This window comes from Astatotilapia calliptera, chromosome 17 (genome assembly GCF_964374335.1).
Source record: "Astatotilapia calliptera chromosome 17, fAstCal68.1, whole genome shotgun sequence".
Taxonomy (NCBI): domain Eukaryota; kingdom Metazoa; phylum Chordata; class Actinopteri; order Cichliformes; family Cichlidae; genus Astatotilapia; species Astatotilapia calliptera.
Window position 1 is genome coordinate 31,229,216 of NC_137438.1, and position 15,712 is coordinate 31,244,927.

General features: G+C 40.7%; 2 protein-coding genes across 5 annotated transcripts in view; one reads left to right on the top strand and one right to left on the bottom strand.

Moving 5' to 3' along the window:
* adipor2 (adiponectin receptor 2) overlaps positions 1–3,194 on the top strand; it is a 28,258-nt gene extending 25,064 nt beyond the window's left edge. For both annotated transcript variants that reach the window (XM_026147387.2, XM_080291665.1), the window contains 4 exons: positions 114–300; positions 382–569; positions 1,030–1,223; positions 1,308–3,194. In XM_026147387.2, the coding sequence (XP_026003172.1) occupies positions 114–300; positions 382–569; positions 1,030–1,223; positions 1,308–1,436 (698 nt within the window). In that variant the 3' untranslated portion in view covers positions 1,437–3,194. The remainder of the gene's footprint in view (positions 1–113; positions 301–381; positions 570–1,029; positions 1,224–1,307) is intronic.
* A 687-nt stretch (positions 3,195–3,881) lies between these two features.
* The window catches only part of LOC113009200 (protein PHTF2), a 54,267-nt gene continuing 42,436 nt past the window's right edge, over positions 3,882–15,712 (bottom strand). For all 3 annotated transcript variants that reach the window (XM_080291657.1, XM_080291658.1, XM_026147384.2), the window contains 11 exons: positions 15,508–15,664; positions 14,396–14,463; positions 13,162–13,290; positions 13,001–13,086; positions 11,751–11,943; positions 11,535–11,666; positions 11,362–11,448; positions 9,279–9,434; positions 9,092–9,187; positions 8,864–8,989; positions 3,882–7,165 (listed from right to left, as the gene is read on the bottom strand). In XM_080291657.1, the coding sequence (XP_080147783.1) occupies positions 7,145–7,165; positions 8,864–8,989; positions 9,092–9,187; positions 9,279–9,434; positions 11,362–11,448; positions 11,535–11,666; positions 11,751–11,943; positions 13,001–13,086; positions 13,162–13,290; positions 14,396–14,463; positions 15,508–15,664 (1,251 nt within the window). In that variant the 3' untranslated portion in view covers positions 3,882–7,144. The remainder of the gene's footprint in view (positions 7,166–8,863; positions 8,990–9,091; positions 9,188–9,278; positions 9,435–11,361; positions 11,449–11,534; positions 11,667–11,750; positions 11,944–13,000; positions 13,087–13,161; positions 13,291–14,395; positions 14,464–15,507; positions 15,665–15,712) is intronic.

Genomic DNA, 15,712 nt, shown 5'->3' on the forward strand with positions numbered 1-15,712 from the left:
GTGTGAGAGTGTGCACCTCGGCGTCATTGTAGTGGAGAAATTGTGAGTCCTGATACTTTTTCATTTTAATATCACTGATATCCATCTTACCCTGTCATCTCATCTCTCTGCAGGCTGTTTGTTTTTCCTCTGTCTGGGCCTGATGTACATGTTCAGACCCAACATGTCTTTTGTGGCTCCGGTCCAAGAGAAGGTGGTGATCGGGATGTTTTTCCTGGGAGCCATCCTCTGCCTTTCATTCTCCTGGCTCTTCCACACAGTCTACTGCCACTCTGAGGGCGTGTCCAGAGTCTTCTCCAAGTAAGAAATGTCTCGGTCTTCATGCTGTATTGGGGACGTCTTTTCTTCAGCAGTAAGCTCACGATGTTGTTGTGTCTCCAGGTTGGACTACAGTGGGATCGCCTTCCTGATCATGGGCTCCTTCGTCCCCTGGTTGTATTATTCCTTCTACTGCTCCCCTCAGCCCTGCTTCATCTACCTGATAGTGGTCTGTGTACTAGGACTGGCTGCCATCACCGTATCACAGTGCGACTTCTTTGCCACTCCGCAGTACAGAGGAGTCAGAGCAGGTAGATTGGGATAAGTGAGGATGGGTTGGGTTTGTGGTCATGTGGCTTCAGGCCTGTTATTTACAATAGAGGACACCATATTTGGTCCATAAACTGCATATTTCGCTGCTAAGGTGTGGCACTAAGTTTTGCCTCAACGTAACCCTGATTGATTTGGTGTAAAAATATTTAAAAATATATAAAAGCATTTTAATTTAAAATAAGGGGCAGCTGGAGTCTATGGCAGCTGTTGTAGCTAAGGAAGCTGGATTACCCATAGAGATCAAACTCAACACCGGTTAAAATCTTTTCAGTAAAAAAATTAAGATTGGTGTTACTTGCTTGGTTGTCTAATCTAATAATCCATGAGTCAAAAAATCTGTTATTACAGGTTTAAGTTGGTTGACAGTCGATGTTCTTAAAGCGGCTCTTGCTATATCTGCTCACTCGTGTATTCACTTTGTGTCCATTCTTTGTTCAGGCGTGTTTGTGGGCCTTGGTCTGAGTGGCGTGGTTCCCACCCTGCACTTTGTCATCAGTGAGGGTCTGATCAAGGCGACCACCATTGGCCAGATGGGCTGGCTGTTCCTCATGGCCACGCTCTACATCACCGGAGCCTGTCTGTACGCCGCCCGAATCCCCGAGAGGTTCTTCCCCGGCAAGTGTGACATCTGGGTGAGTGTCTGTCGCCGGTAAGGAAACATGTTTGGATTAGAAACTCTTCACCGTGATTCTTATGTCCTGCTGTTCCCTCCGCAGTTTCACTCCCATCAGTTGTTCCACATCTTGGTGGTCGCCGGGGCTTTCGTTCACTTCCACGGCGTCTCCAACCTGCAGGAGTTTCGCTTCACGGCAGGAGGAGGCTGCACTGAGGATGGCAATCTCTAACACACATACAAACATACACTGACCCTTTCATCATTTACTGACACAGTGAAAACTGTGTCAGGCACTGGTTCTTACATCCACAGATATACACGAACAGACACATACACACTCACTTCACCCCCAAACTGAAGACCGAAGTGGCTTGTCCTTCTCATAGGACGCGATTAAATCCAACTCTGTCTGCCTGTCTGTCCCCATTTCCTCTGGCTCCGTTTGCTTTGACTATAAAACCACTTCTGTGACAGCGTGTTTTATAAAAGCAGTTTCTGAGACTCTTTCCAGGAAGTAATCCTTTTGTCCGGGAGGATACCAGACATTCAAACCTCCCTACGTTCTCTTCTTGGATTAATGGTTTGGTTTCCAGCAGAAGCGTGATTCATGCTTTAAAAAGGAAAAAAAAACCAAACATTTTTTTTTTGTTTTGGTTTTTTTTTTACTACTTTTTTTTCTTTTTTGCTGAATGCTGTTTTCCAAGTTGCCTCTTTAGAGGATGCAAACAAATGAAAGTATGGGGGGGGGAAAAAGAATTGAGTGCAAAATTGATTCTTTCTCTCATTGTGAAGCTTTGCAAATGCGGACAAAAGGGTTAATAGTCACTTTTAAAATTTAAAAAACAACAAAAACCAAACAAAAATAACAACTTTTCCATGTAAATAAGATTTCTAAACTTTGGGTTATAGATTTGTAAGAAATATATATTTAAAAAATGACAAAAAATGATTGCAAGAATAAATATGATAGATGGTAAACCAATTAGAGCCGAGGGGGAGAGGTGTCAATTCTACACTTGTTCCAGTGTTCGGTGGGAGGCGCTTCAAGTAACTTTTTTTTGTGTAAGGACACGAGGTGGGGGAGGTTTTAGAGAAAATTTATTGGCACAACATCCAAATCCTATCAAAACATAGTACGCCGTCTCCAGTGGCGACACGGGAGTCACTTACAGGCGTGAAAACCTTACAAACGGCGAGCAACACAGATTTCGTCTTAACATCAAAAACTATGATTATATATTTATGAGTTATCTAAATATGTAGCATCTTCTTTCTCTGATTGAATTCAACCTAAAGCTTATTTTTGCTCCACCACTATATGTTTATTTTTTCTAATATTTCCTTAAATGATTTATTGAAACGCATAAATGATACTTTTCACAATATTTTTGTAAACACGGCCCCAGAATTAGATAAACTGGAATCATTAGTTTCTGCTCCTTCTACATGATTCTTGATGAGATTCATGTCCACAGACCACAAATATTAAAACAATTTTCTCTTTCTTTTCTTTTTTTTGGATTGCATTTTCATTTGTTCACTGCTGTTATTGCATTTCAAGCTTTAATTTTACGTGTTTCTTTTCTTTCGTTTGCTTCGTTGTTTCGTTTCGTTTGGCGAGGGCCAAAACGTTCCTCCCTCCAAACGTTCCGACTTAAAGGGCTCATGATTAATTAACACGAGATGAACTTTCAAGTTTATACCAAAATCTTACAACTTGCACAATAAAACACTTCTGAGCTTGTGTTTCTGGGGATGTGTAAACTTTTTAGGTGTGCAAGTAAAATGAAAGTTGATCGATCGTCTTTGCATCGCAAGAAGAATTTTTTGTTTTCATCTCCATTTTTTTTCTTTTCTCTAGTTTATATTAAATTATTTCTCTCGGGGAGGGCATACTGTCTGAAGCACACAGTTCGCTCTGGTGGTGTTTGATTGCAATAGACCTTTATATCTGCTGTATTGTTCTAATAAAAAGGTTTTTGAAGCAGTCACTTTGTTTTGGAAGTGTTATTATATACACAACACTGAGATTGCATCACATAATCTCCTTGTTTTCTGTGTTAGTTAACACTTTACTTAAGCTGCAGCTGAGTTCCAAGTTTTAAAATATTAGGTTGTAGATGATTTACAATCCTTCTTCTACCCACACTTGGGTGTTGGGTATGAAAGATTCCATACATGTCAATACAAAGTAACTGCTCATGTAACCCTCTGCTCTGGGGTTCCTTGTCTAGTGGCATTCAACAACGTCCTATCACCTGATGCAGGCTTTGCTGACACCTTACTGGATAGAGATGCCAGCATGTGGGAATTGAACTTGAGACACCGTCTCCAGAGGCGTGTAGTCGTACCACTATGCTATCCAGCTTGCTCAGACAGAAAACCTGCAGTTTTCTGTGATTTCTGTGATTTCTTGAAATGTGCACACATACATGGCAACATTAAGGCAAAAATGGAATTGACAAGCTTGAAGGTGAATATTTGGTATGAGCACCTTTATTCTTCAACACCGTCTGAACTCTTAGGCAGTTTTTTTCCTTGTAATTTCTTTAAGAGTCTGGAAACATTCAGAGATGACTGATCTGTTTGATTAGATATTTTTGCTGTAAGAAGCAGTTGATCAAGTGCAACTATAAATATTTAAACAACTGAAGGAAAAGGATAACACAAACAGTTAACAAAAGAATAAAGGATTTAACATCCATTTTTTTTAATTATTCATATAAAAACAGATCTTATTGAAAGACCAGTTCACAAGAAAAAACAGTAAATATTTAGACTTTTGGAAAACAGCATCATAACACAGTCCTTTCCTCAGATTCACTCTCATATACGTGATTCAAAAGTCTCGTTGCTAAAAAACAAAAACAGTCGAGCATGCCTTTTCTAAAGAGGTGAGGAACAAACATCCTGTACAAATAAATGATGAAAGAACAAAAAGGAAATATTCTTAAAACCAGAACGCTATAAATACATTCTTTAACCAGAAGAGACAAACAAATACAGTTAAATTAAAAGCACTTTGGTCTTCCTCCTCAAACACACTGAAGATGATTATGCTCGCATTTTTATGAATGAAGCTTGTTCCAGTGAACCGAGGCAACCATTTGTTTCTTTTCCGTGGGCATCATTACTTCACGTACCGTTTCGGATTTAATTCACACAAATCATCAGTACACACGCTGAACTAGCATTCGCTATAACACCAGACACACACAAACTGTATCACACAGAGTGATGTAAAAAATATTGTTGATACAAAGTAACTTTTCTTCCATTGAGAACGTGTTTTTAAAGTGCATGTCTTTGTTCACACACAAGAAAGACTTCACTGAAGTGTCGTGTACACCAACGTCTAAAGGAGCTCCGAGCGTTCAACAGCATTTTATGTGAAGTCCTGTCAGTTTATAAAATATCTGAGTTGATTGTGATTGCCTTTATTTAGGGTTCAGTTTTATTATTTGAATGAACTTCTAATTGAGATTTGACCTGGTGGAGTGAAGGGAGAGGCAGAGATCTCCAGTACGAGTTTCCGTTTCATTTATCCAACATTTTGCTTTTTGGGGATTGTCTTCTTCATGCTAGGACAGCTGAAACTGTTTGATCTGGGACTGGGAGTCGATAATGAAACCATCTGCTATGCAGGTGCGCTGCTTAACGAGCTGTTGGACACATTACATTTTGGCAACCTATTTTTATGCTGTTATATGACGTATCCAGAGAAGTTGCAGTTATCAGTTCACATTTTAACATTAAAACTTCAGTTTGAGATTTACCAAAAATCTTTGTCGGTCCAGTCATCTGTGTATTTAAAGGGCATCCACACAGGAAGCAGCTAGTGGTGGGGCCCAAGGTAAGCTTTCCTCAACTTAGAGATGAATTGATACTGGCTGTTGTTAATCGACACGTTAGCGGGTTGAAGATACATTAGAGCAGATGTGGGCATTATCTGACCATTGGTGGCCCATGATAATTAAAATTTTTTTTACTCATGTGTGTGCAACTAAATACAGTGGTAATAAAATTGTTTTATGAGATGTGGCTATTTATCATTGTCTAAATATGAACTTAAGTCCGAGGTAAAGCTGTGTGGTCATTTGGTATGTTTGAATCGCTATTACAAGACTAATCATAAAGAGAAATACATTAAATGACTGAAATGAACCCAGACCTGAAAGTGGTATTTCTGTCAGTTATTTTTTGTTGATGTTGCAACTAAAATGGTTTGTTCTACTTTCAGAAGAGCGTGAGACTGAAGATGGTGACATAGCTACCACACAGCTGCCAGGTGGCTCAGTCTGGGCAAAGTGTTAAAATAAATATCAGATACTGAATCTGACTTTAATGCACTTGTTTAGGCCCAAAACCGACTGGATCTCTCTCACTGAACAAGAAACAAGAACTGAAAAGCTCCATTAAACTACCAGCAAAGTAGCAGTAGCACTTTGTATAACTTTAGACTTATTTTCAGTTTTGGGGAATGTTGAAATCAAACAACAATAAAATGTTGGCCTACTATCCCCAGTTCACATTTTTATTGCCTAATTGTAACATCTACTCTTATCAGTTGCAGCTTAAAGAGAGAAAATACTGAGCAGACTTGAGTTCAGCTTATTGGTGCAGCCCTCCACGACAGTGTTTCTCATGTGGCCCTTTGGGAAATAAAGCACACGTGGCTTTGCGTGTGTTCTGAACAAAGAAAGCTGACGGGTGACACCGTCGAGCCGTTTGAAACCAGTTTACCTGCAAATTTCATGGACACAGTAGATGCTGTGTCAGCTCTCTGAGGGAAGTGTTACCATCTACTCGCGTATTGCTGGAAATGCTCCTGAAACCACTGAAGCTCGTCTTGCTTCAGGTCACGCCGTCTAATAGTGAAGAATAACTGTAGACATGTTCAGTCTTCTTTCTGTTCACACGTCTGCGGCCGTGTCGCTTTTCTCCCTTTTGGTTTTGGTAAATGTCATCTGCTCTCTAGTTTTGTTTTGCTTTTAAATACCTGGAGAATGGAACTGTTAACTTCCCTTAAGAGATATTTGCATGTGGCCTGAGTGTGAACAGGTGCAAGACACCAGCAATGTTTTTAACCAAACCAGTTAGCAGCTTGATCTAAAGGTGTCCGTGTGGAGCATTTATCTATCTTAAAGAACATGTTACACCTTCAGTATTTGTTTGTAATAAAATTAAAAAATGTTTGACGAACTCCGTTTGTTTGAATAAAACCACTGGACTAACGTTTGCTTTTTAAAAATCTGTTTTGTTTTGAAACTCAACATATAAATAACATTCAGTTTAAGCAAAAAAAAAAAAAAAAAAGGGAAAAAATACAATAAAATATTTTTGCCTGCAAATGAGTTAAAATGAAAAGCTGCAGATCGAGCTGAGAACCTCAACCATCACTTAATAATAATTTATGTTCACACAGCGTTCCCCCTACCAACAACTCAGGGGGGGCGAGAGGGAAAAAAGCACACTACTGTGTTTTTGTTTGTGAAGTGAAGATAACGTTACTCCTGTTGAAGCCAACTTCATGTGTGTAAATGCAAAAAGCATCCCAACAAGTCTTGATCCGTCTAAAACGACAGGGGAGATTTGCTTTAGAGCAGGGGGGAGGAAAAAACAAACAAGCGAGAAGTCTCCCCTCCAAAGCGGTAACCTAGGGGAAACACTCATAACACTTTTGTTGACAGGTAAAAACCGAACTTTGTGTCACAAAACACAAAAACATGAAAGAAACTAGAATTCAAATAAAGCCTAGGTATAAACACTGAATGGGTAAATAAATAGTCTGTGAATTGCACAAAGTGGAAACGTTGAAGGTCAAAGCACTCTGATATGTCGAGGCTGAGGCTCGGTCTCTCGGTGGGTCGGGCCAGTCGGACGAGCGTTCAGCCAGTCAGTGAGAGTGAAGTGTTGACGCCGTTTCTCAGTCCACTGTCATGATTTGATCTTCCACAGCTGTGAACGGGAACAAACGAACACACGTCAGACACTCGAATCGGAGAATTCAGCCAATGAGCAGCTACAGTTTAACAACAAAACGCAGGAAAGGTATCAAAGGTAAGATCAACAGTGCTGCAGGAGGAGCCAGATTAGGTGTCAGCTTATTAGACATTTGGTCTACTTCGTTTACATCTCTGCTAAATACTGGAAACTGTACCCAATAGTATGAAGCCAGGTAAATCCATTTTATTTAAATCTGCCTCGATCACCACGGTAACTTACAGTAGTGTGCAAAAGTCTTCATTTTTTATAGTTTGCTGGGGAAATGGGTGGAACAGTTTATTGAAATGTGCAAACATACATGGAAATACGGAAAACAGGCAAAGGCAAAAACAGAGTTTCTATAATTCTAATGAGCTTGAAAGTCTACATTTGCACACATTTATTCCTCAACACAACCTGAACTCTCTTAGGCAGCTTTCTTCTAATTTCTTTAAGCGGTGTCCAGGAATAGTTCTCCATGTTTCTCGAAGGACATTCGAAGCTCTTCTTTGGATGTTGACAGCATTTTGTTTTGTTCTCTGTCAAGTTGGGTTCATATCAAACTGTGTTATCTTTATCATTTTTGTAGATTCAGCTAAAGTGTTTTTCCAACATGGCGAAACACTTTTGCACAGTACTGTACGCCCTGCTAATACTGAGCTGGACCTTTTCTGTTGAAGGAAAACATTTTGCAAAAGAAACCTGGATCAGCTGTGTCTCACGAGTATCACAGGAGGCTGTGAAGTTACAGCAGTGAAAAATGCAAAAATGCATGATCACAGGAACTTTTCGTGCATTCAGCTGGCCATGCACATGTTTTCATGCCTAATCGTAATCTGCAACCACAGCTAATATATAACACAGAATAGAAAAGAGTAATTTTGCTTTAATTTGGGTAGAAACTAACATGATTTCAACATCTGTCATTAGGTTTAGAGACACGATCAGTCCTGAATGCACCTGTGTTTAAATCCATCAGCTCTAATATGCTAGAATATGTGACAGACAAATGGCAGCACTAAGAGCCACTGAAAAAACAAATATTAAGTTATGAATTCACATTTTCTACAACACAGATCTCTTATTTGCAGCATCATTGGCTTTTACAATTAGAATTTTTATAGCCTGTCTTTTGTGAATATCTGTCACCTGTTTCCGTGATAATATCTCTAAAGTAGGCAGCAATTAATCCATTTTTGTGAGGAAGACGAGTGAAATCACACGCCAAGCACCCCCTGTTACACGAGCTCGTCCTGAGCTGCCTCAATCAGAAACGCTGCTGTGACACCCGTCATCTCTGCCTGGATTTCAGGTTTTTGTTGAACCAGCTAATGCAAAGAAAGCCTGTCTACGACTGCCTTTGATTTTAAATTAGTGCTCATCTGCTCCCTCATAGGTCAGAATTCAGCACACGTACTTCTCCATCACAAACTCATCTTCCAGGGATTTGATTTACACTGCAAGATTATGACGTGTTTTAACCCAACAAATCTTGAAAATTCATTTTTGGTGCTAAAAAAGGATTTTCAGTCCACATTGTCTGTTTTGCACCTTTACTGTTTTACTTCCTCAAAGGACAGAGGTTTTTTTTTTGGGGGGGGGGGGGGTTTCCACCACAGGACAGACGTGAACAGATACATGTGACTAAAGAGCGTTCATGCATAAAATTACCTTCAGGTTAAATCCTAACAGGTCAGATATGACTCCCGACACAGCAGACAGGATGACCACCTGGGTGATGTTGTAGAGCAGAGGGTTCATCGTCAAACCGTACAACCTGAACGGAGTATCCAACTCCTGGAGAAAAGGAAAAGAAAAAAAAAAAGAGTCAGATTGTAAAAGCAGGGGCAGTTGGTGCCAGATGACCAACAAGAAAGGATATTGAGACAGTGTGTGTACCTTGAGTAGTTTGGTTGCCAGTTTTAAAACATTGTTGACCAGTGTCAGCTCCTCCTTCTTGTTTGGCTTCTTCTCCATCTTCAGATACAGGTTAATCTGTGAGAAACGCAGTGGATCAGGGTCAGAGTTTGGACACGACACTGATCATACTTGTATATTGTGTGTGTGTGTGTGTGTGTGTGTGTACCTGTTCAGTGAGCAGGATGGAGGTGTTGCTATACTTCTTGCTGGTCTCCGAGCCCAGAGTGACGAACCGGAGCAGGAACAGAGTCAGACTGGAGCACCAGATCACCAGCTCCCAGTTATAGTGACAGTCCAGGAACGTTTCATGGACATGGAGCAACTGGAGGAAGAGAGATAAACACACTGTTCAGTTTCTAAAACCAAAAATAAAACAGACTTGCTGATACTGTAATTACATTTTTTTTTTAATGTATATGAAACACCACATTTGTAACAAGCTGCAGTGTCTTTCAACTCATTTTCCCTTTTTTACAGCACAAGTACTGTAAATGTCCCAAAATAATTATTCTGAAGGTCGATGCATTCACATATTTGCTCTTTATCAGTTTTACTTGAGCTGACTGTTCTGCTAATTGTATGACTGACCCCTGGTGGCAGAAACTGTGCAACACATGTAAGACTCGTCTGCATCATGTGCAGGTTTAGGCTCTGCAGCCAATACAAACTTGTTTTACTGGCTAATGTGGAAAAAGCTGTTATGTAACATCTTGAGGCCTCACAGCTTTTCAGGTAAAGATAAAATCTTTTTGATTACAACATCTTTAAAGTGACTATAACGGGCACAGCCGGATTACCCTGCAGTGCTATCTGCTTGATCACTTTTATAAACAGAGCTGATGATGTCAAACACTCCTTCAGTTCCTAAGTGCAAACGAGCATGGCGGCGCCACTGAAAGTTAAAACACTAATTCTTTCAGTGCCAAAAAACAAACAAACAGTGAAAAGTAAAATAGCAGCAAAGTTTAGTGGGTTAGTGAAACTGGGCTACATGATATATACTGATGAGCTACCTGGTGGGTAGCTATAGTGTGATTAGGCTTATGCAGGCTGTTTTTTCCCCGGAAGTTCACATGAGGGTCCAGACTTCCCATGGACGAGAGGATTCTACACTTTGAATAGCAAGAATTGATGGTGCATAGTAGTTGCAAGCTGCTTTGATGAGACATATAGTCTCAGTCTCAGGAAGTGTGCTTCAGGTTACGCTGTAGAGCTGCAGGGGGGTTTGTGATTACGACGTAGCTACAGTGCAGGTGTCCTGCTGAAGCATAAATTCCTAGTTAGAAGGGATTTTTTTTCCCTTGAAGTGTTGAAATAATTAGTACCCAGGTCACTGTGAGTCCATGAGCTGTAGTTTAGAGTTTTTTAAAAAAAAAAGTAGATTAAAGACAACTAACCGAAGAATGACAATTTAATATACTCTGAGAACCGTGTAGAGGAATCTTCCCATTGAACTTTTTGTGATTTCCTGCCTCTTTGGAGCAAAAAGAGCCCATACAAACACATGAGATATCAGTGAAAAACCCACGATGTTCTCTATTTAGTACATCAGGACTTGGTCAAAAGATAGACAGGGGTGCACATAAGTGGTCTGCAGGTGCGCATTCGCTGTCAAAATAAAAGACGTGCACAAGATAAGAAGTTGCAACGCGCGTTTGCGTACATACGATTTTCTGAAGGAGGACAGACATTTGTTTAGAACTCTTAAAGATGTCGAAGAAGCGAGCTCCTTTAAGCAATTACTTTGGTGTTCCTCCACCTCCAAAGAAATGTCAGAAGGAGTCCAAACCTCAAAAGAAGCGCGTATTCTCAGAAAAGTGGTTTCAGGAGGTGAGCTGGCTGCAAACAAATGATGAACGCACAGAGATGTGGTGCAGAATGTGCCGTGAAAATCCCACTCTAGCTGACAAAAACAGTGCCTTTTATATGTACGCAAACGCGCGTTGCAACTTCTTATCTGGTGCGCGTCTTTTATTTTGACAGCGAATGCACACCTGTGGACCACTTATGTGCACCCCTGGATATAGACCAAAAACAAATGTCCATCACAGAGGACATAAATGAATCGACTGGTTCTCATTTTAGGGGACTTGAGTATTTAAAAAAACATAAACAAAAGAAAAAAACCTGCAGAAAGTTGAAAGGGCAAGAGCAACACTTTTTGTAACATTTCTCTCCATGATTTATCCACTTTGTAACTTAAAACAAAAACTTGTATATTTTGCTGATTTGACACCTTCAGAAGTTACCTGAGCACAACAGATGAAGACGACTGACAACGTGAGCAGGAAAGCAGACGATACAATGACATCCACCGAACGCTGAGGACCCCGTCTCTGCAAATGCAACAGTTTCTCCATTTGTGTCTTTACTTAACATTTAATTTTTTCCAGTTGTACATTTAAGACTTTTACTTTTGTACCTTGAGGTAGGAGCGTAGCGACAGCCACATCTTGATGTTCTGAACTTTCTTCAGCCTAAAATGTGGGACCTCAGACTTCCTCGCTCTGCGGGCCGAAGTCAGGTGACCAAAAAGTTTGGCAAACAGAAGTCTCTGAAACATCGACGTGATTGTAAGTACAGGGACCGTTTATCCGACTTGCAAACGATCAGCAGACAACAGTTTTTATCTGTGCACCTGTTTGTATGTCCTCTCTGCTACGCTGAGGAGGAAGAAGAAGAGCCAGATAAGGCAAACGCGCACCAGGAAGCTGAGCGTTACCATGGTGATTACCAGGACATCTGAACCAGACCCACACCCCAGCGCCACAGACAGAAGCTCATTGGCTGAGAGAGTGGTCAACTGATCCAAGTCACGGTACTGAGCCAGTCTGCATAGGAAAGAAGGATATAGGTCGGAAAATAATAAATCCACACATTTAAATTCTTAAGTTACTATATTTTTTTAAAAATGACACCTTGCCAAACTGTTTCAGATACATGTAACAATATTAAACACACAGGCATTAACATGATCATTCAAACTGAATTTTAACTTCAAAAAACACAGTTAAAAAAATGAAAACTGCTATTATGACGAGTAAACATTACAGTTTTGCATAATCATGGTTAGAATTCCTACCAGTAACAATGCTGCTGTGGAAACTAGGGCTGCTCAATTAATCGAATTTTAATCACGATTACGATCTGGGCTTTCAACGATCATTAATAATGACTAAGCCGATTATTAGCCCCTCCCTCGTGCTTTACTCTCGCGCTGCTCCGTGTGGCAAATCGAGCGCACCTCTCTGCATTTCGAACACGCGTCACAACAATTAAGAGGACCCGAGGGAAGCTCAGAAAGCTAAGTAGAAGTTATTTGGAGAGGAGAGTGACTGCCGTTGGTTGAAAAGAGAGGTAAAAAAAACTTCAGTGGTGTGGAAACATTATGGGTTCGCGGAGTCAGACGTGGATCAAGTAGACACAGTGTGTAAACTTTGCTATGGTGTCGTAGCTGCACCACAGAGCAACACTGCAAAGTTCACTAAACATAGATGTTTACATTTTTCATTTATTTTTTATATTGCAAACATTTGCACTGTTATCAGTATTTGCACACTATTTTATATTATTTTTTGACAATCTTTAAAGTCATTTTCAATACATTGTTATTGTTAAATAAATATCGTCAAATAATCGAGATCTCAATTTCAGTGAAAATAATCGTGATTATCATTTTTGCCATAATCGAGCAGCCCTAGTGGAAACCACCACATAGGTAGGCGAGTTGGCGTTCTCAAATAAAATTATTCACAGATATGTTCTGGATATTTACTTTTGTCCTGGTGAAAAACCATTCTTAACATTCATAACAGCTGATTGTCACTGTTCAAAAGACTTCAGTTGGATCACTATTCAAATACTGACCACACGTGTAGTATGGATTACCTGTAAGCAAAGGGTGTGAGCCCAAGCGCTACTGAAACTAGGTTCCCAAAGACCTGGTAACCGATTCCAGGAGTGTAAAGATTCACCTGTGAAAACATACAAACTACATGAGTATGGTGCCCTCGTTAGTGTTTTTTGCTTGTATGGAAAGCGTCACTCACTCTGTTCATAATCATGCCGCTGATCTCCAGGACAGACATGTCTGCTTTCTTGCACTCGTTTCCCTCCCACACGATGGCGCTCACCCTTTCCAGGCCTGGGTTGGAGCTGTGCAGCCAGGGAAGGTGACCCTGCAGGGAAACCAAACACCATTAAATACTGACACCTCTCCTCACGGCAACTACTACTACTACTTCAGATCATCCCACCCCATCCCCATTATCCTCCTCTGTATGTCCTCTTCCACTATGTCCACAAAGCTTCTCTTTCTCTATCCCTTCTGTGTGACAGCTCCATATTCGACATCCTTTCTCCAATATATCCACTCTCTCTCCTCTTCGCATCTCTCTCATATAATCCTGTATAATCGTACTCAGGTCTCACTACCACCTTGTAAACCTTCCCCTTCACTCTTGCTGCCATCCTTTCGTCAGAAATCACCCCTGACACTCGTCTCCACCCATCGTCTTCTCTTTTGTGCACCGTCTGATGTTTTGGATTATTGACTCTAGTTGTTTCTACCTTCACCTTCTCTACTCTATTTAGTGAAACTACTCTGCTTTATTACTGCTAAAAGTGGAGGTAAAAGTAGGGTGACCAAAATTCCTGTTAAACTTCAAGTCATCCTATGGCCTGGCCTGGTAAATGGCCTGCATTTGTATAGCGCTTTTCTAGTCCATAGGACCCCAAAGCGCTTTACACTACATTCAGTCATCCACCCATTCACACACACATTCACACACTGGCGATAGCAAGCTACATTGTAGCCACAGCTGCCCTGGGGCGCACTGACAGAGGCGAGGCTGCCGGACACAGGCGCCACCGGGCCCTCTGACCACCACCAGTAGGCAAACACGGGGTTAGTATCTTGCCCAAGGATATTTGGCATGCAGCCAGGGTGCAGCCTGGGATCGAACCACCGACCTTCTGATTAGTGGCTGACCTGCTCTGCCACCTGAGCTACAGCCACCCAGTGACATATGTGACGTTTCCTCCCATGAATTTGTCATAACTGTTATGCACGTCGTGGCTCACTGTTTTCTTCTAATTGTGATATTGTAATGATTTGGTCTAAAGAATAGCAAACAGACAGAGTAGCAAGATTCCTCTATTCCCGTGTGAAATACAATAGAGTATGAATAACCTCCCTCAGTCATTGAAAAAGTTTGGTTACTCAAGTTTTAAGTACTTTAATCCACAAATCCTCAAACTCCAAGTGTGAGAGCATTTACAGACCTGATGGAAAGGGTCGTCTCTGTATTCCTTCTTGGCCGGACACACAGGCGTTCCTCCTCCTTCTCCCTCTGTGAGGAAGAGCAGCGATAGTGCTTATTTACACGCAGTCATCGGAAGGTATGCCAGGGTTCATATGCATTTTTCAGAGTCAACTTCAAGCACTCTTTAAGCACTTTCAAGCTTTTCCAGCACATTACCAAAAAAATCCCAAAACTATCGCCTCAGTAAGACCATGTAAAAATTAAAACAAATCATCTCAGGTCGACCTAAATGTCCTTTGTTCCCCTATTGTTAAAACAGAGAAAAATGCACCACACAAAAACACTGAAAAAGGAAATGGTTGCCATATACGCATATAGTGTACAAACTCAAAAAACACATTTCTCTTAAAATTTAAGATGCGCAAATGTAAACAAACCAACTTGTTAGAGACATTCCTCTCCACTTGAAAAAAACCAACAACCCCACAAAACAAGAAAACTTCACCAAACGCCACAATAATACACAGCAAGGCCAAATTAAGTTTTTTCATCAGATATTGATGATTCTTTCCTGTGTGACACAAAAATAGGAGACAGATGTTTGTTTGTTTTTAACTAGTTAAACACCCACGCCCAGAAAAATGGGGGCTAAATGGAGGAGATCACGTTTAATCGGTTCCTAAATATAAGTGCCGACATGAGTAGTGTCACAGGTAATATCCATATTTTGTTATATGATTTAAATATGAACCAAAGCATATTTTATGCTATAAAATACTTTAAAAAATTAGGTGAAGGAAATAAAAAAAATCAAATGTTTCTATGTTTGAGTCACAGTAACTTTGACATAGTAACATCTGCAGTAATATTTACACCTCTGATGACATCTCACAAGTGTTAGCTGTATTTTGTTACCAAGACTGTTTACACACAGTTTGTAGTGGGAGAGAAATGCTCCATTTATTTTGGTCAGAAAGCTCAGAAAACGCCCGCCTGAGGATCTAACAGCTTAAAGTTAATATTAAAACTCAAGATTTTTCAAGGATGTCAAGCACCCGTATGAACCCTGGTATGCGTCTGAGTTTAAATGACTTTAGCACCCAGCAGATGATTTCTACATCTTCCTCTCACCTGTCTCTGACGTGCAGGACGATCGGCACTCAGTGCAGTGCAGGAAGTCCTCCCACATCAGGTCCTCGGTCTCAGACTCGTGTCGAGTACTCTCTGAATCCTGAGTCCTCAGACTTGAACATCTGGAGCTGCAGCTGGTACCAGACTTGGGGACATCCTGACAGAAAGGAGAAAATGACTGTCATTTGTTTGAATTTGTCCAGTA